Raw genomic sequence first — 25,554 nt, 5'->3', positions numbered from 1 at the left:
AGGGTCTCACAACGTGGCCCAGTCTGGAGCAACGGCATCATCTCAGCTTACTGCAACCTCTGCCTCTCCCTGGCCCGAGCAATCCTCCCACTTCAGCCTCCTGAGTAGCTGGGACTACAGGTGCTCACCATCATGTCCAGCTAACTTTTTGTATTTATTTGTAGAGACAGGGTCTCGCCATGTTGCCCAGGCTGGTCTTGAACTCCTGGACTCAAGCAATCCTCCTGCCTCAGCCTCCCAAAATGCTGGCATTACAGGCATGAGCCACCTCGCCCAGCCCAAAACAACTTCTAACAGATAAACCAAATGACAGAACCAGCATGCACATATACAAAGAAACAGAATCCAAGGTACATGTGTAACTACCTGATTGAATTCTGGTTCACAGAACACTCTATGCAAGCATTGCGAAGACACCTGAAGCATTCTGTTATTAACTGCAGACTGGAAGCCAGGTTTTCCACTTGGGATGGATCTCTGCAGGCAAGCTCAATGGCATGAGAGGATTTCTTTAGGATATCCAGAACTCTTTGGAAGATAGTCCTGGGTGCTGTTTCTCTGAAAAAGGATAAAATTATCACAAACCAGAAAAAAAGATTATGATTTCCAAATGTCTTGCTCAGAAAACTGCTTTTATCTACCATCGTGGGGAGGTAGGCTAGGCTTATCTGTTCTAGCTCCTTAATTTACAACACCAAATAAAAGATCTACACATGTTGAGCACTTACTATGCAGCAGACACTGTTTTTGTCCCTTTTCATGTATTATCTCATATCTCAGTCTTTGCAATAGCCTTATGAAGCTAACACTGTCCTCTCCATGTACAGATAAGGTAAGTGAAGTTAGTAGAGATGGTAAGTAACTTGCCCAACTCATTCAGCCAATAACTGGCAGAACCTCAAAGCCAACTGAAGCGCTCTGGTCTAAGTACTTCTATTACCCATGACAACCCAAATCCCAGTTCCAGGGACTATTCATGCTTATGGATTTGCCCTTCATCAGAAGAACACAGTATCTTTATTTAATGTTCCAGACAGAGAATACAGTCCGGTCCTCTGTCACCCAATATGTACCCAAGTTCAGTTATAAGAAACAATATTCCTGTAGGACAAGGATACTTATCTACTCTGTAGACACAGTGAGGCTGACAACATACACACCAAACTTCTACACAGTCAACTACATAGATGGGAGAGAAAGGAGGGAGGGAGAATGTAAAGTGTGCCCGTTCTTCCACCAAGAATGTATGCCCAGGGAGAAAGATGAACGTGTGGCTGTGCCCTCTGGGCATCTCAGTCTGCGTGCCTCTCATGCCAGGAGTACTGCCTGCACTGGCTATCATTCCAGGGCTCTGAAGATAAGAATTTTTTGTGCAACATGGCACCTAAATGCAAGCCAACTTCCTCATTCCATAAATCCCCTAAAGAAACAGCAAATCTCTTTTAATGTTAGAAGTAAAGTTGCCACATTGGACAATTTAAGAGATTCTATAAATGCCAAATGATTCAGACCACATGAATTTTCTCCTTTTGCTCTCACTGTAGATTCACAGTGCCCTACTTTTCACCCTTGGATTGAGCCAGACCAGCAGGGAGCCACATGTTCACTCAGAACTCCAGACACTGAGCTGCCCAGGTTACGGTGCTGCTCAGTTGCTGCAGAAGACACCTATGCACCTATGGAGGCCCCTTTCCTGGGGCCACAGGAAACATTTCTCTTCTCGAACTTCAGTACCACAGCTTCTTATACACCAAGCGATGTGTGTTTTTATCTTACGAACAGACAATAGAACTCACATTATTTATTACGGTTTCTCTCTGTTGGGGCCTTTCTTAAGTCCGGAGTCAAATTTATGACCCAAACAATATGAATCCTTACTTTTTCTATCCGGCTTTTCCACTCTCCGTAATTTCCCCCCTGATCTTTTTCTCGTGTTTATTTTTTAAGGCATCTCAAATTTGGTTTTGGAAAGAGGCAGAGTATAAAATAATTAAAAACTGGGAAACTGCACATACAATAATTTGTCTATGTCTCCCCCAGTCAGCCCTCTGAGTGTAGATAATGAAACTCTGACTCAGTGTCTCGGCAACTGAGTGACCAAATTACAAAATGAAAATTCAAAGGTACAGCACTAATCCCGCCTCAATAAACTGTATGAAACCAGTATATAAGCCATTTGTAGTGACAACATTGCCATAAGAAGAATATTCACTAACACTTTTTGTTTTTTTTTTTTTTTGAGATGGAGTTTTGCTCTGTCGCCCAGGCTGGAGTTGCAGTGGCACAATCTCAGCTCACTGCAACCTCCGCCTCCCGGGTTCAAGTGATTCTTCTGCCTCAGCCTCCCACGCCACCCACGCCTCCCACGCCACCACGCCCAGATGATTTTCGTATTTTTAGTAGAGACAGGGTTTCACCATATTGGCCAGGCCTCTCAAAGTGCTGGGATTACAGGTGTGAGCCACCACACCCAGCCGATTCACTAACACTCTTAAGGTAACTTTAAGGAGTACCAAATATATTGTAGACACTAATAAGCTAAGAAAATACCCAGGAGTTTAAAACACTATGAAGAATGCTAAGGCTGATCACAACTTCTAGGACAAAGAACAAATCTAATCACCTCTATCTGCCCCATCTGCATGAAGTTTTGAAGCCATTTATTATTTAATATTACAGTCAAATAAAAGTAGAGCACTGCAACTTGAATAAGCTTCAATGACGCCTCTCTTTTCCTACTAAGATGACTAGGTATGTGTATTTACAGCTGTAAGAAAGCAGCGAGAATTATTTCTTTCACCTGACACTTTGCTGTCTGCCTCTCACATGGGAACCCTCTTTCCCCTGTGAATGGTCTTCCCTGAAGTCATTCCTCACAGTCTTAACATCTGTTTTACTCAAAATCGGTATCTAGCACAGCAGAAGCTTTGGAATCAAACTATGGTACAGACTAAACAAGATAGAAGAAAAGCAATATTCTTAAAGAAAACGTGAAAAATGATATCCCGACCACAGAATAAATATTAAGTTCATAAACTATGCTGTCAATAATCCCCAGTGCTACATGTTAATTTGTTATATATGCACCATGCATTTATAATAATTTTAACGAAATGAAAAGCATTTAACTGAGCTAAGGCCAACCAAAAGATTCCTGAAATCCAAATAACTATTAATAGCGACTAAAGAGTAATCATGACAGCATCTATTTGGCACACAATAATTCGCGTTTGCGGTATAAAGAAAAAATAATGTGGGGCTGTGATCACTGTCATATGTTCTCCCCAGGTTGTACACCATGGATTCCTAAAAACTCCCGATTTCGCCAATCTTCTGTCTTTGCTCAAACATATCCCACCACCAGAAGAAAGTCCTCTCCAAATCTCCCAATCCTCTGCCTGGGAGAAATTTGCATCTCCTTTTTTTTTTTTTTTTTTTGAGATGGAGTCTTGCTCTGTTGCCCAGGCTGGAGTGCAGTGGCGTGATCTCAGCTCACTGCAACCTCTGCCTCCCGGGTTCAGCGATTATTCTGCCTCAGCCTCCCGAGTAGCTGGGACTACAAGTGCATGCCACCACGCCCGGCTAATTTTTTTATATTTTAGTAGAGACAGAGTTTCACCATGTTGGCCAGGCTGGTCTGAATCTCCTGACCTCGTGATCCGCCCGCCTCGGCCTCCCAAAGTGCTGGGATTACAGGCGTGAGCCACTGCGCCCGGCCTGCGTCTCCTTTTAAACCTTTGGAAAACTCACAGACCTGGTGAAACTCCTCCACTTTTCCAGACAGACAGGCTCCCTCTATGTCGCCCTGGAGCTCTGTTCATAAGACTGGAATAACTTGTCCACATCCAATAATATTTACTTATCCTATCTCCCCAGCTAGACTGTTAAGTCCTTGAAAAATAGAGACTATCTTATTCTTTTCTATATCTCTAGGGCCCAGAATTGGCACCCACTAATTGAATTTGTTCAAGTTTTAAACAGTGATGAGACTGTTCACACACTCAAAAGTGGCCCCTGACTGCATCACAGCTTTGCTATGTAATCCAAGCACTTATAGAGCTTGTGCTCAGAGCCAGGCATCAGGCCTGACACAGGCAGTGAAATCAGTGCTCTTTGAGTCAGCAACTGAAAGAAGGGGAAACTGAGGCATCAGCTCACCCCCCCCCCTTCCCATTAAGAAATCCATATAATCTCAACTCAGAAACTTAAAAACTTGTCAGATTTTAAGATGTGAATATCATGTAGATACTTTATGATTGCTATCAAGCAAACATCGAATTTCTCCTTTCCCATTAAATGATACAGTGAATATGCTTGCGGGTCTCGGAGGAGTTGTAACCCAATTAACTGTAGTTTAAATTTCTTAAGAGCAAATAACATGTTTTAGATGTCTGTTTCCTTTTATAAAAGGTGGCAGTAAAACTCTTCCTCTAGAGTCATACAATAAATAGCTATAGCTTCTATTCACCATGTTTTTATACAATATAATACATCAACAAAGAGGCTTTTATTCAATAACAGTAAATATTATGAAAGCATTTAACTCTTCTATACATCTCTACCTTCTCTCACTGAAATAGTAAAGATCACTCCAATATTACAAACATTATTAATAACTGCTGTCATTTCTGCTTTAACCAAACTAACAAAAAATACAGAGACTTTAAAAAGCTTAACTACTTCATTCACAGAAGGCAGAAAGTACTTACAAGAACAATTAAAATTCAACCATTAGACATTCCTATTAGAAAGGAATGCATACCCTGAAGACAATGTATAAATGAAATGTTACAGTACAGAACAAAAAAAATCCTTAGAATTATACAGAAGGTAGAATTTCATTTCCTTCAAGTTTGAACAGATCTATAGGGTTTAATCTTGGCAAGTCCTGTTTGAGTAAAATTAAAACTACCTGTGATTATATGTAACAGGTTAGATAGGTCCAATATACTGTATGTACTCACATTTTACAGTTAAATCATCAGGTGGGGCCTCCTACTGAAAAAAAAAAAGCTACATGCTAGTGATTGTAATGCTACAACTAAGACCTTCATACTTGTTAAAAGATTTATTCTAATACCTTAGATTTACTTAAAAACTGGCATATGTGGTTTAGAGTAGTTTAACAACTGACAGTGAGAAAAACTATTAAAATACTCACAAGTTCAGAGATTAAAATAACAACCACTGGTTGTTATTTAAAACCATAAATCTTGCTGATTTGACTGGGCAGGATTGAACAACAACAGAAAATAAAAACATTTGTATCTCCTGCCACAAACAGCCTAAGGTAAAATTTTGAAATCTGTGCAGAACTCAAACTTCTTTTTATACTCTTCTCTCCTCTTCTGTCACATCCAGGATTCTGAAGCTGTCCTGACAATTCAGACCAATCCATTTTTCAGGGTCACAAACTTCTTCCGTAAAGGGTCAGAAAGTGAGTATTTCCAGCTCTGATGGCCAAACAGCCTCTGTCACACTCTCGACTCCCCCAGTGCACAAACACAGCCACGGGAAACACCTAAACAAGTGAACATGGCTGGGGTCTAATGAAACTCTGTTTGTGCAAACTAAAATTTTAAATTCATATAATTTTCATGTGTCATGAAATTTTATTATTTCCCCAACCATTTAAAAATGTAAAAAACCATTCTAAACTTGTGGGTCATAAAACAAACAGGTAGTGGGCCAGATCTGGCCATAGTTTGGCAACCCCTGCTTTAAAGGGCTCCAAACATACCAGTCCTCTCCCCACTCCTCAAAAACCACACACTTCCTCTTTCCCACCGTCCTCATCACATTCAAAATTCATCTTTCATCAGAACAAATGCACTGTGCTAAATGAAAGGAACTAAGAAGGCCAGACACAGTGGTTCATGCCTATAATTCCAGTGCTTTGAGAGGCAGAAGCCAGGAGTTCAAGAATCTGCCTAACATAGCAAAACCCTGTATCTACAAAAAAAAAAAAAAAAACACTTGTTTTAATTAGCTAGGCTTGACGGTCTGTGCCTCGTAGTCCCAGCTACTCAGGAGCCTGAGGCAGGACTGCTTGAACCCAGGAGTTCAAGGCTGTAGTGAGTTATTATCACAACACTGTACTCTGGCCTGGGTGACGCAGCAAGACCTTGCCTCTAAAAAACATGAAAAGAAAAGAAAGAGAAGCTAAGAAAAGGTGAAATTAGCACAGAGGCAGAAAATCAACCACTGGAATAGAATAGACAGCCCAAGAGCAGAACTGTGTATACATGGTAACTTGGTAAATGGCATCCAACAGCATTAAACACCTGGGGAAGATGGACTGTGCTCGAAGACGCGTTGTTAACAACTGTTAATCTCCAAGGAAAAAAAACCGAATTGGATCCTCACTTACACTACCCAAAAAGTAACTCCAGGTGGATTTAGGAATATACGGAAGACAAAATTGCAAGGCTTTGGAAGAAAATATACAGAGAATGTCTTTATATTCTTAGAGAGAGATTTTCCATATAAGACATTATTTAAACCTTATTTTAAAAGTAGTATTTGAGCACAGATCCAAAAAAGGTGAGGGAGCCAACTATGCATCCTCCTGGGAGAAGAGCTTGGACTAGAGGCAAAGGCATACAGAGCACGTCACGGGGAAGTCAGAGCTGGCTTCAATGAACCCCAGTGAGAAAAAGAAAGAGAAGTAAGACTCGGAGAGAGAAGACAGACAGAGCTACCCTGCACAGGCACAGCAGACCATGGAAGGACGGTGGCTTTTATCCTGATGTGAAGCCATGGAAGGTTCTTTGTTTTGTTTTGCTTTTGAGAGTTGCTCTGTTGCCCAGGCTGGAGTGCACAGGCAGGATCTCAGCTCACTGCAACCCCCGCCTCCCAGGTTAAAGCGATTCTCATGCCTCAGCCTCCCAAGTAGGTAGAATTACAGGCATGTGCCACCATGCCCAGCAAATTTTTGTATTTTTAATAGAGATGGGGTTTCACCATGTTGGCCAGGCTGGTCTCAAACTCCTGGCCTCAGCACCCGGCCCACGGAAAGTTCTGAGCAGAGGGGTGACATCATCTGACTTACGTGTTAAAAGGATCTCTTTGGCTGCTTTGTAAAGAATTACTCTTAAAGGGAGAAAGAGAAGACAGCAGGAGACCAGTTAGGAGGCTGTTTTTGGAGCAGAGGGAAAGCAGCAGATATGGTAAATAGAAATCAAATTCTGGATATTTTAAAGATAGAGCCAATAGGACTTGATGATGGATTCTTATGAAGATGTCTAAAAAAGGGGAGTGAAGGGTGACACCAAAACTTTAGCCTGAGACATAAACCGAAAGATGTATTTATTGTTTGCAGAAACAAAGAAGAGTACTCTGAGGATATCTGGTGGATGAGAGGATCAGGAGAAATACAAGTAGAATGTGAAACAGTCAGGTGAATAAACAAGTCTAGCATTCAGGAGAGAAGTCTAGCTAAGCTGGGTGTGGTGGCTCATGCCTGTAATCCCAGCACTTTGGGAGGCTAAGGCAGGAGGATCCCTTGAGCCCAGGAGTTCAAGACTAGACTGGGCAACATGGTAAGATCCTATCTCTACAAAAAAAAATTTTTTTAAATAGCCAGGTGTGGTGGTGGATCCCTGTGGTCTCAGCTACAAGAGAGGCTGGGACAGGAGAACTGCTTATGCCTGGGAGGTCAAGGCTGCAGATCGTGCCCCTGCATTCCAGCCTGGATGACGGAACAAGACCCTATCTCAAAAAAAAAAAAAGTCCAGCTAAAGAAAAATGTTAGTCACCAGCAAACGGAAGTTATTAAAGCCACAAGATTGAGTGAGAATACTGTGAGAGTAAATATAGGCAGAAAAAAGAAGCGGTCTGAGGACTGAATTCTGAGATCCGGGAAGGATTATCACTCAGGGAAATGGAGGGAGAGATTTTTCTTAGGATGGGAAAAGTTACAGCAGATCTATAAACTGATGAGTGCAATCCAATAGAAAGGGTAAAACTGATTATTTCTACGGCGGTGGGGGGAAGAAGACTGCTGGAGCAATATGTGCAAAAGGCAATGGAATTTAGTGCAAACCCAAGGGGAGCTTATATTCAGAGCAAGACCGCTCATCCTCAGAACAGAAGCAAAGGCAGGTTACAGGCAGATACAAGTAGGTGGGCAGAGAGGGTGATGAGAGTTCCTGGAAATTATCTGCTAGTTGCTCCTCTTTTTCAGGAAATAGCTGAGAGTGAGGATGAGGGGATAGAGGTTTGAAGAGAGTGGGGCATGAAATATCTGACTCAGGGAGCAGGAGAGTCAAGGGACCAGGGCAAACATCGGGACTGACAGGTAGCACTACGGGCCACCTTAGTGAGTCATCAGCAAGTTAAAGTGAGAGCAGTCTGCACGGCTGTAAGTTTTTCTCTAGCCGTGTTCAGCTATTTGGGTGCTGGCACAAAGGAAACAAGTTGGCATTTGACCAGAGCTGGAGTTTTACCAGGCAAACATAACAAAGTTTAGAGAGGAGGCAGGGGAGTTGAGGATGTACATAAAGAAAGAAATGCTTATTACTCATCCATGGATCTAAGCCAGATCAAGATGGGAATGCGAACATTAAGAAGGGGAATGAAGAACAAAAGGGGTAATAAATAGGAAATAGGGTCAAAAGATTGTAGGTCCTGGTGAGGTTAAAGACTTGATGGAGCAGGGGCCCTAAAGAAAAGATAAAACAGGGATTGGGACTCTTGAGATTGTGGGAGAAGGCAGCTACAGTTATGGATAAAGTCTAAGTAAGGTATGGCAGTGGGTGGCTGAGATGGAATGGAAGTCAAGCTCACTGAGAGAAAGTCAAAGAAATTCGAGGTCAGGATAATGAAAATAATCAATGTAAACAATGAAATAACTGAGATTTAAGACAGGAGAAGTAAGAGTGAAAAGTGAACCCAGGGCTAAACTCTTCAAGGAATGAGGTAGACTGACCCACAGGTCTCTTAACTACAATAGTGATTGAACAAGTGATACCTTGATGTCATGAGATTAAAAGTTGGAGTGGTCTATGGAGGAAAAAAGGTCTGAAAGCAGCAATGACAATCACGGTGAACTACCGTACCTTTGAGCCAAGCATTACACTGAGTGCAGGACAGAAAACAGCCTGCCACTTTCAAGAACCCTTGGAAAGGCATGTCCTCAAAGTCATATTTCATTTAGATCAAGAAGATGAATGGGTGTTCACAGAAGTTCAGGATACAGGGAATTTTGCTGAGGGCACAGAAAAGGATCTTAAGAACTGGGGAGTCAGAAAAGGATTCATGTAAAAACCTTTAAAGGTGTCAGGCACAGTGGCTCACACCTGTAATCTCAACACTATGGGAGGCTGAGGTGGAAGATCACTTGAGCCCAGGAGTTCAAGACCAGCCTGGGAAACATAGTGAAACCTAATCTTTACCAAAAAAATTTTTTTTTTTTTTTTTTTTTTGGGACGGAGTCTTGCTCTGTCGCCCGGGCTGGAGTGCGGTGGCCGGATCTCAGCTCACTGCAAGCTCCGCCTCCCGGGTTTACACCATTCTCCTGCCTCAGCCTCCCGAGTAGCTGGGACTACAGGCGCCCGCCACCTCGCCCGGCTAGCTTTTTGTATTTTTTAGTAGAGACGGGGTTTCACCGTGTTAGCCAGGATGGTCTCCATCTCCTGACCTCGTGATCCGCCCGTCTCGGCCTCCCAAAGTGCTGGGATTACAGGCTTGAGCCACCGCGCCCGGCCAAAAAATTTTTTTAATTAGTGGGGCATGGTGGCACTGTGATAGCACCACTGCACTCCTTAAAGGGATGAGAGTTCAGAGAGTAAGAGAAAACCTAGGAGTTTCTCATATAACTTAGAAAATCAGTTTGTGAATTTCTAGCAAAAACCCTGCTGCAGTTTTATTATGAATGGCATTGAATCCACACGTCAATTTAGGAAGTATTGATGTCTTTGTCATTGAGGTTTCCTATAATACAATGGTGTATCTTACCATTTAAGTCTTTTTAAATGTCTTTTCATAGTTTTATAATATTCTCATTGATGATGATGATGACAATGACACCAACAACGATAATGCTAACACTTAAACTGTGTCTGTTAGGTGCCAGGGACTGTTCTAAGCAGTACACAAACTCCTCAACAGCTATCATGAAAGAGTATCCCTCATTTATAGATCATCTTTTTAATTCTAATAACTTCTCTAAGCTTGTGGCCATCAGAGGGCCCAGGGCGCCCTAGCGGTAGTCCCACCATTCCTTTGCTTTTGAGTGTCCTTGCCCACAGTCCAGTGACCAAGCCCTTGGGTCCAGTGACCACTACAAAAGACTGGAAGAATGAAAGAGCTGAGAAACTCTGCTCTGAGGGTACTGGTGGTCACAATCCTAACCTTATTTATTTTGATTGGCTGGCTCAAACTCTTTCCTGTCTACTTCATGCATTTAAGATAATTGAATGCAAGACGTGGCTCACACTGACCACTTCTGTATTTTGAAACTGAGTCAGAACACCTTACCAAACAATTCCATGTGGCATTCCAGCTCATGGCATAGGTAAAAATAAAGGAAATTGCCATCACACTCTAAAATGTGCTTTTTATAGTGTAACTTAATTGATGTTCTCTCTCAACAAAGTTGAGCTGAATCATGGTTGAGTCAAAACGCCATATGGCATCCTTAGCCAAGCTGATGACTCGTGTGGGTTTTTGTTTTTTGGGTTTTTGTGTGTTTTGGTGCAGTTAAAGACACTTGCTGGCTGGAGGTTCAGTAATGTCCGGGGAAAACCCACGTGCGTGTAAATACACAGACGGATAGGTTTATTTTTTACTTCTGTGGTATGTTGACCTCTAAAGTGCTTCATCTATTCACTTTCTTTATGAAGGTTAGTCAACATATTTATACAAGCAAGTAACAATACCAAGTCATTTTTTACTCCTTGAAATCAGTCATCTGTCATAGTTAACCTTTCCCGTCACCTCCTAATTAAAGTCTTTCTTCTATGCTCTCATTTTCTCTCTCATGGCTCAAGAAAATTAGGTGTTCAAGAAAACAACAAAAATAGTATTGAATGCTCACTGTGTGGCAGGTCTGAAAGTTGGTACTGAAAACAGAGGTAAATAAGAATCCTGCCCTCGGACTGCTCTCACTCTAGTGAGACTGGTAGGTAATTAAGTGATTGTAACACTCCATGTGAAGTTCTTTGTAAGAGGTAAGCACAGAGTGTCAAGGGAATACAGGGGAGGTCAGAAACAGCTTTCAAAAGGAAGTGAAATGATAATTCAACCTTGAGGGAAAACGGGGAGTGTGTATAAGCAAAGGATGAAGGCTTAAGGCATTTATATTTACAAATTTACAAATTTATTTTGTAAATATAAATTACAAATATACATTTTTAACAAATTACAAATTTATTAAATTTAATAACTTAATAGCATTAGAGCTACTCCTATGTTAGTAGTTCAAAGTAAGCTACACATAGTTCATTTTATCATATCAATCGCAGCTGCAGCACTAAGTACAGATCTCACATATATCATGTGTGGTGTGATTCAATGAATGAATTACATGGTAAACTAATCAATAGCATTTTAGTAATCTGAGTAATTACTGATTGGCTCACTGGAGGTACTGGCTCCTCATTGCTCTACTTAGTTCAGTTCAACATTTACAGAGTACCCAAAATGGGCCAGGAACCCTGCTAAGAAACACCATAAAGTCCCTCCCTTCAAGAAAGGCACTACTGAGTAGGGAAAAAGATACATAAAAGGCTATTTTATTATGAAACAAAAATAGCAGTGAAGGAGGAGTTCACATTTTAAACACCTCCCCTCCACTCCAAACAATGTGACTTTTTAAAAATCATAAATATATAACTTCACATGCCCACCAAAATTCAGTGTCAGTCATTTTCATTGTAGCCGTTGTAATAGCGATACAGAGGTATCTTCTTATGCTTTTGTTCATAACAGCACTATTGAAATAGGGTTCACGTGGCACACAAGTCACCCACTTAAAGTGTACAATTAAACAGATTTTGGTACATTGCATTATTAATTTTTTTTTTTTTTTTTGAGACGGAGTCTCGCTCTTTCGCCCAGGCTGGAATGCAGTGGCCGGACCTCAGCTCACTGCAAGCTCCGCCTCCCGGGTTTACGCCATTCTCCTGCCTCAGCCTCCGGAGTAGCTGGGACTACAGGCGCCCGCCACCTCGCCCGGCTAGTTTTTTGTATTTTTTAGTAGAGATGGGGTTTCACCGTGTTAGCCAGGATGGTCTCGATCTCCTGACCTCGTGATCCGCCCATCTCGGCCTCCCAAAGTGCTGGGATTACAGGCTTGAGCCACCGCGCCCGGCCTATTAATTTTTTTAACTGTGGTAAAATACATATATAAAACATAAAATTTGCCATTTTGCTCATTTTAAGTCTACAGTTCAGTGGCTTTAATTATATTCACAATGTTGTACAACTATCACCTCTACTTCCAAAATTTTTTTAACACCCAAATAGAAACTCTGTCAACACGAAGCAATAACTCCCCATTTCCCTCTCTCCAAATCCTAGTAACCTCTAATCTACTTTCTGTCTCTACAAGTTTGTCTCTTCTAGGTATTTCATAAACGCAGAATCATACAATATTTGTCCTTTTTCATTTTCTTCAGGCATATACCTAAGAGTAAAACTGTTTGGTTATATTCCATGTTTAGCTTTTTGAGGACCCACTATTTTCCATAGTGGCAGCACCATTTTGCATGTCCACTAGCAACACACAAGGGTTCCCACTTCCCCACATCCTCAACAATACTTGTTCTTTTCCATTTTTTGGGTAATAGCCGTCCGAAACGGTGTGCAGTAGTCGCTCACTGCAGTTTTAACTGCCATTTCCCTGATGATTCACGATTGGGAGCACTTTATCATAAGCTTATTGGCCTTTATATTTCTTTCTTCAAAAAAAAAAATTTTGCCCTATTTTTAAATTGAGTTGTAGGAGTCTTTTTTATTGAGTTGTAGGAGTACTTTATACATTCTAAAACAACTTCTTTATCATATATATTTTAAATACTTCTCTAAGTCCAGGCCTTGCCTTTTCATTTTTTTTTTTTAAAGATCTTTTGGCCTGAATTTATTGTTTAATTTTTAAATTAAACACCAACAAAAACCTCATTTTGTCTAAGCAGATTAAAGAGAAAAAAATGAGCTATACGGATAGAAGCTGAAAAAAAAAAAATTACTGTCTACATGACTAAGAAAAAGACCAAGCAAGCACAATGAGTAATAACTTATAGAAATAGCAACTCCACAAGAAACTGTTAAGAGTCTGCCACTCTTAACTGCATGCTAGATGCCAGGCATACAGTGAATATGAGGTGCCCACTTTACTCAAGAGCTTGGCTGGGGTGGCTCACACCTGTAATCCCAGCACTTTGGGAGGCCGAGGCGGGTGGATCACGAGGTCAGGAGATTGAGACCATCCTGACTAACACAGTGAAACCCCGTCTCTACTAAAAATATTAAAAATTTTTAGTACAGTAGTAGAGCCCGCCGGGCATGGTGGTGGGTGCCTGTAGTCCCAGCTACTTGGGAGGCTGAGGTAGGAGAATGGCGTGAACCTGGGAGGCGGAGCTTGCAGTGAGCCAAGATTGCGCCACTGTACTCCAGCCTGGGTGACAGAGCAAGACTCCGTCTCAAAAAGAAAAAGAAGCTTATCAACTGGACGAACAATGAGGTTATCAGTTTAAATATGAGATGAATTTATAGAAAGCAGTATCCAAATGTTCCATTATTTCAAGAATACTCAAGAATCAGAACACAGTCTCCCCCTACTATTCTCTAATAAGAAAACATATTACAGAAGAGCACTATTTCCAGAACTTTCTGTGATGATAGAAATATTCTCTATCTGTGCTGTCACAATCACATGTGGCCACTGAGCACTTAAAATATGGCTAATGCCAGCGTGGGCAAATACTGAGACCTCATCTCTACAAAAAATAAACAAAAAAAATTAGCTGGGCATGGTGGTGTACACCTGTAGTCCCAGCTACTGGGGAAGGAGGCAGGAGGATTGCTTGAGCCCAGGAAGTCGAGGATGTAGTGAACTATGATCGTGGCACTGCACACCAGCTTGGGCAACAGAGTGAGACTCTATCTCTAAAAAAATAATAATAAGGAGCTGGGCACGGTGGCTTATGCCTGTAATCCCAGCACTTTGGGAGGTCGCGGCAGGCGGATCACCTGAGGTCAGGAGTTTCAGACCAGCCTGACCAACATGGAGAAACCCCATCTCTATTAAAAATACAAAATTAGCCACGTGCAGTGGCACATGCCTGTAATCCCAGCTACTCAGGAAACTGAGGCAAGTGACTCACTTGAACCCGGGAGGCGAAAGATTGCAGTGAGTCGAGATCGCGCCATTGCACTCCAACCTGGGTAACAAGAGCGAAACTCTGTCTCAAAAAAAAAAAAATTAAAAATTAAAAAATATGGCTAATGCAACTAAGGAAATGAACATTAATTTTACTTATTTTCAATTAATTAAGTAGCTATATGTAGCTAGTGGCTACTTAATAGCACAGATGGAGTATGACAACCCATCTCACCTGGCTCTACCCTTTGTGGGGTCTGGAGATGCCTCAGAGATGCATCATGAAGGCAACTAGCCAGGCACAGTGGCTCATGCCTGTAATACCAACACTTTGGGAGGCCGAGGCAGGAGGATCACTTAAGCCAGGAGTTCAAGACCAGCCAAGGCAACATAGTGAGACCCCCTTCTCTAAAAAAAATGCACTCCAGCCTGGATGACAAAGTGAGACCCTGTCTCGAAAAAAAAAGAAAAAGAACTAAAGGAGCAACTAAAATAGAATTTTAAATGTATTTGTCTTACTTGTTCAGAAAGAATTTAACATGACTTGCAAAGACTCACAGCAAGATAAATCACTTGTTAAACAAATGTGAAATACACTGATATCTACATTAAACAAAAAGTATAAAACAAATGTAAGAAAAAAGAATTATCTTACACAGAGAAGAAATAGCTGAGGAATATCTCAATATTGATATTATATGACCATAAGCAATATGTTTAAATAATTTTAGTGACCAAGACACTGTTTAAGAAGTGGGTTACAGAATGCATTTAATACAGACCATGGAGAATTTAGACTTATGTACTAATGATGTATTGCTATATAGCAAATTAGCCCAAAATTTAGCATTTTAAACCAACAACATTTATGATCTCACATAGATCTGAGCAGCTTAGAGTGCCTCACAAGTTTGCACACTTGGTTGAGGATGTGACTGGAGCTCAGAGGACCTGCTTCCAAGGTGGTTTATCACATGGCTGTTCGAAGGAGGCCTCAGCTCCTCACCACACAGCTCTCTGCATATGGATGCTTGAGTGTCCTCCTGACGTGGTAGCTGGCTTTGTCAGAGTGGGCGATCCAAGAAAGAGCTGGCAAAGCGGAAACTACGATGCTTTTTATGACCTAGTCTGAGAAGTCGCACACTATCACTTCTGCCATATTCTACTCTCCACAAGCAAGTCACTAAGTTCAGTCCACACTCAAGGAGAAAAGAATTAACCCCCTCCTCTTGAGAAGGTCAGAGTATCAAAGAATTTGTGAACATATTGAAAATCACCACAATGGGATGTAAGAATTTCTTTTCACTTGCGGGTTGCTAACATCGTAATGAGATCTTGAGATCCCTTTCTCTGGAAACTCCAAAATTAGAACTGTCTTCCTGAAATAGCTTCAATTTTTGGTTTTGATAAGACAGGAGATTCAACACAAATGGATTCTTGGTCATATACCCTTGTTATATTTTAATAATAGGTCCTAAATAACTGGCATTTACGATGCATAAACCACTATGCTACACATACAATATTACAGATCCTCAAAATAATCCCTCAAAGTGGCTGCCATCATCTCATTTTCACGACAAGAAACAGGAAGTCTACAGAGACTAAGCCAGGGTTCATATCTAGGTCTCCATGGTTCCAAAGCCACTGCTCTTTCCACTGCATGACACTTCTACTACTCAAGCTACCAAAGACAGAAGTTTGTTTTGTAGCATGGAAGAGTTCAGAAGGACCACCAACTACATTATGTCTATGATTCTTCAAATATAAAATGGAATCCTAGAGAAATAATGTATTCCACCAAAGGAGAAGAATCTCTTAATTACCTTCCTCACCGTTTTTGCTTTTTGTCTGCTGTTTTCTATTTGCTACACTGAGGACTCATTGTGCTTGGCTTTTTGTCTCGTCCACCTTCTAACACCTTGGCCGATCCTTCCCATGGGTCCATCTGTGTTCCTGTTCATACTAGACAACAGCCCTATGCCCTCTCTCAAGAGGAGACCTCCAAGGACAAACACTGGCTCCCTGAGCATCAGAACTGGAGGGATCCTCTCAGAGGAGTGGGAGTCTGGGCCCAGCCCCACAACACCCTTATGATTGGTCCAAAGACAAAGAGAAGCAGTGACAGAACCAGGACCAGAAGCCTGTCCTTAGGAACCCTGATCATGAGTTCTCTGCCCCACCACACAACTGTGTCTTTCCATGCCAGGACCTGCACATCAGTTCACCTTTCCTGGTTTCCAATCTCTGCCCAGAAGAAGGACACTGCCCCAGAACTCAGATGAAATCTGGGAAGCATCCTCATTTCCTCATTCTCCCCCCAACAATCCAATTGGTCCCTGAGTCCTGTCCATTCAACCTTATATCTCTCAGTATTTATTCTACTCATCCCCACAGACAATGTCCTAATTTAGGCACTTTTCTCTTTCACATGGGCTTCTGCTCCCACTCCTTAAAGATCCCCGCTATCTCTAGCTTCATCCTCTCTCATTTATTCCCCACAATGGACGCGGAGGTGGCCAGGAAGATCTAACAGGCAGATTATTACCATGCCACTCCCTTGACAAAAACGATTAATGGTTCTCTGTAACTTCTTCCCTCACAAGAGACAGAGTCAAGAAAGGCCTTCTAAACTAGCTCAGGGGCTTGGATTTTCTCCAAGTTATAAAAAGGGAACTGATGTTTGAATAAATGTCTCCTCTGTACGAGAAACCTAATCTATGTTACTTTACTTGTCTCATCGGTTTTGCAAAATTAACATACGGCCCCTTTGCAGACACTGTTCCTTCTAGTCCTCTCATCTATAACCCAGCACCTGAAGTAATCATAAAAAGCCTTTCCTGAGCCGGGCACGGTGGCTCACGCCTGTAATCCCAGCACTTTGGGAGGCTGAGGCGGGCGGATCACGAGGTCAGGAGATCAAGACCATCCTGGCTAACGTGGTGAAACCCCGTCTCTACTAAAAAATACAAAAAATTAGCCGGGCCTGGGGACGGGCGCCTGTAGTCCCAGCTACTTGGGAGGCTGAGGGAGGAGAATGGTGTAAACTCGGAAGGCAGAGCGTGCAGTGAGCCAAGACCGAGCCACTGCACTCCAGCCTGGGCGACAGAGTGAGACTCCGTCTCAAAAAAAGAAAAAAAAAAAAGCCTTTCCTCACTCACCAATCTTCCAACGGATTCACATGTTCTCCTGTGCCACCACCTCTTGTATAGATTTCCATTTAAAATGTGTTTATTTAGCAATTTCCCAAACATGCTTGATAAAAGGAATCACATCATTCATCTTTGTACCCTCAGCCCCTAACAAAAAAATCTGTTTCATAGTAGGTGCTCAATAAATGGTTGATGACTGGGTTATTAACTAAAAGCAAGGTCCATCATGGTACAGAAATGCCTAAGCATTATATCAATAAATACATCTCCCCCAAAGGCCCATGGAGCAGTACCAGGGACTTTTATTAATAGCATTCTTTCAGCAGCTCCACATTGCCCCAAGTGATTTGAGGTAAAGGAAGTGCTCAGACCAGGTGTCTAGTTTAAAGAGAGGAATAGTGATCACCTAGGCCAACCCAAGTCTTTCTTCAATGTTCCCTCTGCTCTTTGTACATACATACCCCCACAGCTGTAGTTATCCTGTACATACTAGTACAGGAGAGAGCAAGGACTTTCCATTTTCCCACCCCATCACCTAGCACAATAGCTGATACATGGGGAACTACCAATGTGTTAAGTGATAATATCAGCTACATTTAGTGCTATGTACAGGTATGTCCTAAGGATTTAATATGCATTATATCTCATTTAATCCTTATGATACTATCACCAGGGAGGTACTGTTCAACTTTACTCCCATTAAATAGACAAGAAAACTGAGGCCCTGATAGAACAAGATCAAACAAGCATTGACTGAGTGCTTCGCACATTTTATATTTTCACATGCTTTATTTCATTTATTCCTCTGTACAATCCAGCAACTAAGCTGTGTATTACAGTCCCATTTTTAGACAAGAATTCTAAGGCTTGGAGAAACTGCACAGTAACACGCAGCTTGCAAGGCCAGGAACCAAATCCACAACTGTTGACTCCTGGGCACCTTCTCTTTTTGCCTGGCTATCTCGCCCCTCAGTGGCATCAGGACTGGACTGGTCTCTCCAGGCCCCTGCTCTTCCACACTGCACAGAGCGCTGCTCCCAGGGGGAATGGTGCAGCCTGGGCTTTAACGCCGAGGAGAAAGGAGTGCCAGTCCCACTCCATGCTTAGAAACTGGCATCCCCGCAACTGCCCAATTCCCGCGTCCGTAACACGCGTCTCTCCCGCTAAAATACACGCTTTATGACTCTGGGGGCCGTGTGGGTCTCGCAGCCAGGGCCTGGCGCAGCCCTCGCACATGACAGGGGCGGCCTAAGCGTGTGTTGGGTCAACAACACCCGCAAGCCGCGGCAAGGGCTCCCGGCGTCGCGGCTTCGCACCCGGACGGGCTGCGGTGGGGGAGCGGGGGCCCGCCCCAGACCCCGCGGGGACCCACGAGCACGAGGCGGTGCCTGGGAGTCGGGAGGCCTGGGTGGCGCTCGGGCCGCCCGCGCAGGCCTCGCCTTCCGCGTCTCCAACGAGGAGGGGGCGGCGCCTGGGCCCAGGCCGGGGCCGCCGTGGGAGTCCCGGCCGCCCTCCCCTGCCCGGGGCAGACCCCCAGCCGGGCCCGTTACCGGTTCCGCTGCTCTTTGAAGAGCGCCGTGAGCGCGCGCAGGGCCTCCAGGTCCTGGATGGGTGCCGGCACCATGATGCCCGACAGCCTGGCAGGCGGCGGCCTGGGCGCCGCCATCTTGCCGCTCAGAGCTTGGCCAAGCCTGACGAGGAGGAGGAAGGCGAGGAGGAGGGAGGGGGAGGATGGCAAGGAGGGAGGAGTAAGATGGCGAGGAGGAAGGGAGAGGCCTCGCCCTACACAACCCTAACCGCCGCCGACGCTGCAGCCCACGCTGCCCAGAAGCTGCGCCGCGGCCGGAGAGCTCGAGGCCGAGCCCAGACTCGCCTCAGGCGGGAGGAGGGAACGGCGCCGCGGGGGAGGGGGCGCCGGCGGAAGTCCCGCCTGAGGGGAGGGGGCGCGGCGGAAGTTCTGGGTGAGGGCGGAGAGGGATGCTTGGGGTGATTGACTGGGAGGCATCGCAGACGGGGCTCCTCCGAGGGGAGGGGACGCCGGGGGGAGGGGACGCCGGGGGAAGGGCCCCGTGTTGGGGGGGGCCCCGTATTGATAGGGCCGTAACAGGGTCTCAGTCCTGGGAGCGGGTATTGGGGACAGAGGTTCACCCTGAGGAAGAGGGGCGCGTCCTATGGGAGGGGGCCCGCGGACAGAGGGGTCTCCCCCAGGGGAAGGGATCCGGGGGGTAAGGGGCCTGTAGGGGGTTGAGCCGTAACAGGGTCTCGGTCTTGGGAGCGGGTATCCGGGACAGAGGTTCACCCTGAGGAAGAAGGGCCCTCCTATGGGAGGGGGCCCGCAGACAGAGGGGTCTCCCCCAGGGGAGGAGATTCTGGGTGGAGGGGACCCTTTTTGGAGGAGACGCTGTCTGAGGGGCACGGGAACGAAGAGGGCCAGGCAGAGGCTCCCCCTGCTAAGGCTGAAGACCTTGATCCCACCGCTCAAGTGGGTTGATCAGTGCCCCCACGCGGGCCCACTGGAAGCTGGAGCGGTCTGTCACCAGCTTGCAAGTCTCAGACTCTGAAAACTCACTTCCCAGTATTTACTGATCATTGCTGATCAATACCTGACCACTTACCAGGCACTCAGCCTCGGGCGAGAATACATTGCTCCAGCTCCTCAAAGGTTTAAAATACCGTTCTAAGTCAAGAAGCTAAGTTACATAGCAAGAGGGTAAGAATTGTTTTTTTTCCTAAGGGAAATGAATATATTTCACAGGAATCAGACAAGGTTCTCTAGCTGGTGTTGATCACATATTTTCTTTCCGCTGCCCTTTATTACAGCGTATATACTTTCTTTCAACAAAAATTGTTGCTAAGCCCTGTGCTAGGTGCTGGAGATATAAAGATCAATAAAAGATAGTTCCAAACCTGAAGGAACTTCACAGACTATTGAGAAGGAGAGAAGCAAACATAACTGAATATAGTTGTGAACTGCTATAACTGTACAAATTGCTGTGGGACCTCTACATTCTGCTTGGAGGGTAGGAGTGTGTTTATAATATGGTACTTTTAACATTCTTTGCTAAATAAAATGTAAAGATACAATAAACACCACCAGAATATGCAGAAGAAGTGAATCCCGGTGGGGCATGGTGGTTAATGCCTGTAATCCCAGCACTTTGGGTGGCCAAAGCAGGAGGATTGCTTGAGCCCAGGAGGTCGAGGCTACAGTGAGAGCTGTGATCACACTACTGTGCTCCAGCCTGGGTGGCAGAATGATACCCTGTATCAAAAAAAAAAAAAAAAAAAAAAAGGAAGGAAGGAAATGAATGCTGCCGCACAAGCAAGTTACTTGATATTGTCATTCAGTTTACCCATGTAATTGAGTATATATTCACTCCATGAATATTGCTGTGTGCTATGTGCCAGGTATTAGATCACTTATTAATAGCAATGCTCAAGACAATGCAAAATGTTTAACAATCCTTAAGCTAGCAGGGTAAAATCTCTTTAATTTTCCCTTGAGGAGCACAGGATGGTAAAATGTACTTATTATGCACCAAAATCCTGAACTTTAGGCCAGATGCAGTGGCTCACATCTGTAATCCCAGCACTTTGGGAGGCCGAGGCGGGCAGATCACTTGAGGTCAGGAGTTCAAGACCAGTCTGGCCAACATGGCAAAACCCCATTTCTACTAAAAATATAAAAATTAGTCGGGCATGGTGGTGGGTACCTGTAGTCCCAGGTATTTGGGAGGCTGAGACAAGGGAATTGCTTGAACCTGGGAGGCAGAGGTTGCAATGAACTGAGATCATACCACTGCACTCCAGCCTGGGCAACAGAGAGAGACTCCATCTCAAAAAAAAAACAAAAACAAAAACAAAACCTGACCTTTAGTTTTCTTATCCTCAAATGTAACAACATTCCCAGAAAAACATTCCCCATAATATGCATACTTCTTGCCTGGAATATTGCAATATATTCCTGATTGGTCTTTTGGCCTCTGCTCTTGCTTCCCTATGTTATAGATCCTTTAAAAAATGTCAACATTTAACTCTGCCCAAAACCCTTTAAGGGATTTCCATTTCACTCAGAGTAAAAGCCAAGTTCTTCCAATAGAAAAGCCCCGGCCGGGCGCGGTGGCTCAAGCCTGTAATCCCAGCACTTTGGGAGGCCGAGACGGGCGGATCACGAGGTCAGGAGATCGAGACCATCCTGGCTAACACGGTGAAACCCCGTCTCTACTAAAAATACAAAAAAAAAAAAAAAAAAAAAACTAGCCGGGCGAGGTGGCGGGCGCCTGTAGTCCCAGCTACTCCGGAGGCTGAGGCAGGAGAATGGCGTAAACCCGGGAGGCGGAGCTTGCAGTGAGCTGAGATCCGGCCACTGCACTCTAGCCCGGGTAACAGAGCAAGACTCCGTCTCAAAAAAAAAAAAAAAAGAAAAGAAAAGCCCCTAAATGACCTGCCCGCTCCTTCACCGTCACCCCCAGCCCCTGCGGACTCGAATCACATCTACTAGCCTCTTCCTCTTCCATTGCGCTTCAGCCATACTGATCTCCTTATTGTCCTCTGTCTACTTAAAAGGAAGAAGCTGAGGTAAAATCAATATAAAGAGTTTATTTGGGCCAACGTGAGCACTGCAGCCCAGGACACACATCCAAGTTGCCTCGGGGAGTGCCCTGGAGAACAAAAGAGAAGCTCAACTTTTTAAAGAAAACAGGACGAATCAGGAGAGAGGGTGATTTAAAAGTTTGTTTGTCATGAATTCTCATTGGTTTAAGAAACAATGTTGGTTAGTGATTGGCTGTACAATGTTGAATAGGTTGTATGCCATTTTGTGGCTAGTTGACATCAGTCTAGAGCCCAAATAGAATGTGGCTTCAAGAGGTAATTGGGCCAAAGCACTGTAGTCTCAGAGCTTTGGGTGGCTGAGGCAGGAGGATTGCTGGACCCCAGGAGTTTGAGACTAGCCTGTACAACATAGTGTAAGACCCCATTTCTACGAACAAATTTTTTTAAAAATTAGGCATGGTGGTGCATGGCAATAGTCCCAGCTACTCCAGAGGCTGAAAGGGGAGGATTCATTGAGTCCAGGAGTTGAAGGCTTCAGTGAGCTATTACCACACCACTGCACTCCAGCCTGGGTAATAGAGTGAGACTCTGTCTCTAAAAATAATAATAATTCTTTTTAAAAAGAGGTAAGTATTTAGCTCAAGGAGTGACATGATTTGCTGTTTCATTCCAATGCTTCTCTAGGCCTGATCATTTAAAGGAGTTCATATTCCTCAGATAAGGTTTACTTTTTCCTTTTTTTTTTACCCCACAACTCCACCAAGAAAAGTACCCTCCTGCCTTAGGACTTTGTATATGCTTGTGTGTTTGTTGTTGTTTTTGTTGTTGTTGTTGTTTTACATAGAACAACTCCTCACAAATATCTCCATGACTTGCTTCCTTATTTCCTTCAACTACCTGTTCAAATGATCTTTTAATGACCTTCCTGATCAATCTATTTAAAATTGTAACAGGCTACCCAAATTCCTGATCCCCAGGAATTTTCCACGTAGCACTTAATACTTGACATATTATATAACTTACTTTTCTATTTGGTTTATTGTTACTTATCCACTTCACTTACTACTAGAATGTAAACTCCACAAGGGTAGAGATTTTTGTCTCTTTTGGTTATTTTTGTATCTCCAGCCCAGCACCTAGAAAAAGACCTACTATGTGGTAATTGCTCAATAAAGGTTGAATTAATGAACAAAGAATCTTTTTGACTATATCAGCAGAGGCCAGGTGCGGTGGCTCACATCTGCTCATGCCTATAATCCCAGCACTTTGGGAGGCGGAGGCAGGCAGATCACCTGAGGTCAGCAGTTCGAGACCAGCCTGGCCAACAGGGTGAAACCCCCATCTCTACTAAAAATACAGAAAAAAAGTAGTTAGGCATGGTGGCAGGCACCTGTAATCCCAGCTACTCAGGAGGCTGAGGCAGGAGAATCACTTGAGCCCGGGAGGCAGAGGTTGCAGTGAGCTGAAAGCATGCCATTATGCTCCAGCCTGGGTGACAGAGCAAGAAATATACAAAAATATATTTATTTATTTATTTTTTATATACATTATATATATATATATTTCTGCAGATATATATATCTGCAGAAAGCAAAAAGGAGATCGCATGCCTCTAGAAGAAGTGCAATAATCCAAAAAGTACAGAAAAGGAGGCTGATGGAAAAAGGAGAAAAAAAGTATAAGGGAGAAGAGTAAAAGAGAGAGAGATTAACAGGACAGACAAAAAGTAGAAATATGCATAAGAGAAACTAAAGGAAATTAAACTGGTCAAACAGTGGATATTATTGACTGCCCAAAATCGACTAGAGGATTTCAACCTTGACTTAATTGACAGAACCAAGTTAATATTTCACTAGGGCTAAATGACATTTTTAATGTTGTATAGCTGTTTGACTTAGACGAACCTGATGAACATGCCACCATGTTGATGTACGTGAATTCAACTTCAAACGAAATTTGTGATATAAATTTGCATCTTGAGCCCACTGCAGAAGAATTGAATCAGCAATGACTCAGTAATCAAGAAAGAAGTAAATACAAAGAAAAGAAAAGGAAGACAAAAAAGAAAATCAGACAAGAAAGTAGGTGAAGTGTGAGGCAAAAACAGATTTGGACCAAAGTGTATATGATTTTGGCAAGGAAAAGAGAAAGAAAGTAAGTGAATACTGGCAAAGAGAATAAAAGATAAGGCCGGGCGCGGTGGCTTACACCTGTAATCTCAGCACTTTCGGAGGCCAAGGCGGGTGGATCATGAGATCAGGAGATCAAGACGATCCTGGCTAACACGGTGAAACCCCGTTCTACTAAAAATACAAAAAAAAAAATAGCTGGGCATGGTGTCAGGCGCCTGTAGTCCCAGCTACTCGGGAGACTGAGGCAGGAGAATGGTGTGAACCTGGGAGGTGGAGCTTGCAGTGAACTGAGATCGTGCCACTGCACTCCAGCCTGGGCAACAGAGTGAGACTCCGTCTCAGAAAAAAAAAAAAGAAAAAGAAAAAAAAAGAGAGACAGAATAGAAGATAAATGACAGGTGGATAGAAAAATGTGTGCTTGTGCTGGCTCTTCTCTTGGAAACTTCCTTCTTAGCATCTCTGCCTATGATGCTCTTGCTAGAAAGCTTTTGTCATATATCACCAACTCCACAAGATCTCATGTGTTCATCAGGAGAATCTCTGGTCAGCCTGTGCCTCTCTTTTGGCACTGACTTTCCATAGTCAGCCTCTGCTATAGATGTGTGTTCATGCCGTCCTCTTCTACATCCCAGGTCCCTCAAGGCAGGGATTTTCTCATCTTCATCCCAGCCCTGTGCTTAGAAGCAATGCTATCAATATCTGTTGAATGGAAAACTCTGGAGATTGAGAAAAAGGAGAAAAAAAGAGTAGTGTACTTGTTCAGAGCAGGGATTGGCAAACTGTCACCTGTGAGCCAAACTCTTCCCGCCACCTATTTTCATAAATAAAATTGTATTAGAAACTGTCATAGTCACTCATTTACGTATTGTCTATGGCTACTTTGGCACTAAAGTGGCAGAGTTGACTTGTTACAGAGACTGTACGGCCTCCAAAGCCTACAATATTAACTGTATGGCTCTTTTTAGAAAAGGTTTGCCAACCTCTGGTAAAGAACATGAGCTCTGGAGTCAGACCTCGGTGATGTGAATCCCTCTTTTATCTCTTAGCACCTCAACTTGGACAAGTAACCGTCTCTTTAAACCTTTTTTTTTTTTTTTTTCATTTGTAAAATGGAATAGTAATAGCACCTACTTAATTAAGTTGTTGGGAAGATTTGATGATAGTCAATCCTGAGTCTGTCATATATTTAGCTTAGTTCAATACATGTTAACAGTGAACTGTATGGTGTAAAAGTGAGACAGTAGGAAGAATGAAATTGGGCAAGGAGATCAAAAGCTGTTAGGTAGTTGGGCAAATGAGAAACAGTAGGAAATAAGTAGGAAATTGTGGATAGGGTCAAGATGTAATTGGTAATAAGTGACTGACAATAGACTTCTGGTATTTGAAGTGATCA

General features: G+C 43.4%; 1 protein-coding gene across 1 annotated transcript in view; it reads right to left on the bottom strand.

The window, feature by feature from the left end:
- The window catches only part of ATXN10 (ataxin 10), a 187,307-nt gene extending 167,844 nt beyond the window's left edge, over positions 1 to 19,463 (bottom strand). The window contains exons 1-2 of the mRNA XM_010366867.2: positions 19,026 to 19,463; positions 367 to 558 (exon numbers count right to left, since the gene is read on the bottom strand). Of these exons, the coding sequence (XP_010365169.2) occupies positions 367 to 558; positions 19,026 to 19,141 (308 nt within the window). The 5' untranslated portion in view covers positions 19,142 to 19,463. The remainder of the gene's footprint in view (positions 1 to 366; positions 559 to 19,025) is intronic.
- Between the last annotated feature and the right edge of the window lie 6,091 nt (positions 19,464 to 25,554).

Source organism: Rhinopithecus roxellana, chromosome 13 (assembly GCF_007565055.1).
Source record: "Rhinopithecus roxellana isolate Shanxi Qingling chromosome 13, ASM756505v1, whole genome shotgun sequence".
NCBI classification, from domain to species: domain Eukaryota; kingdom Metazoa; phylum Chordata; class Mammalia; order Primates; family Cercopithecidae; genus Rhinopithecus; species Rhinopithecus roxellana.
Note: the sequence above shows the minus strand (reverse complement) of the source record. Positions and strands in the feature narration are given on the sequence as shown.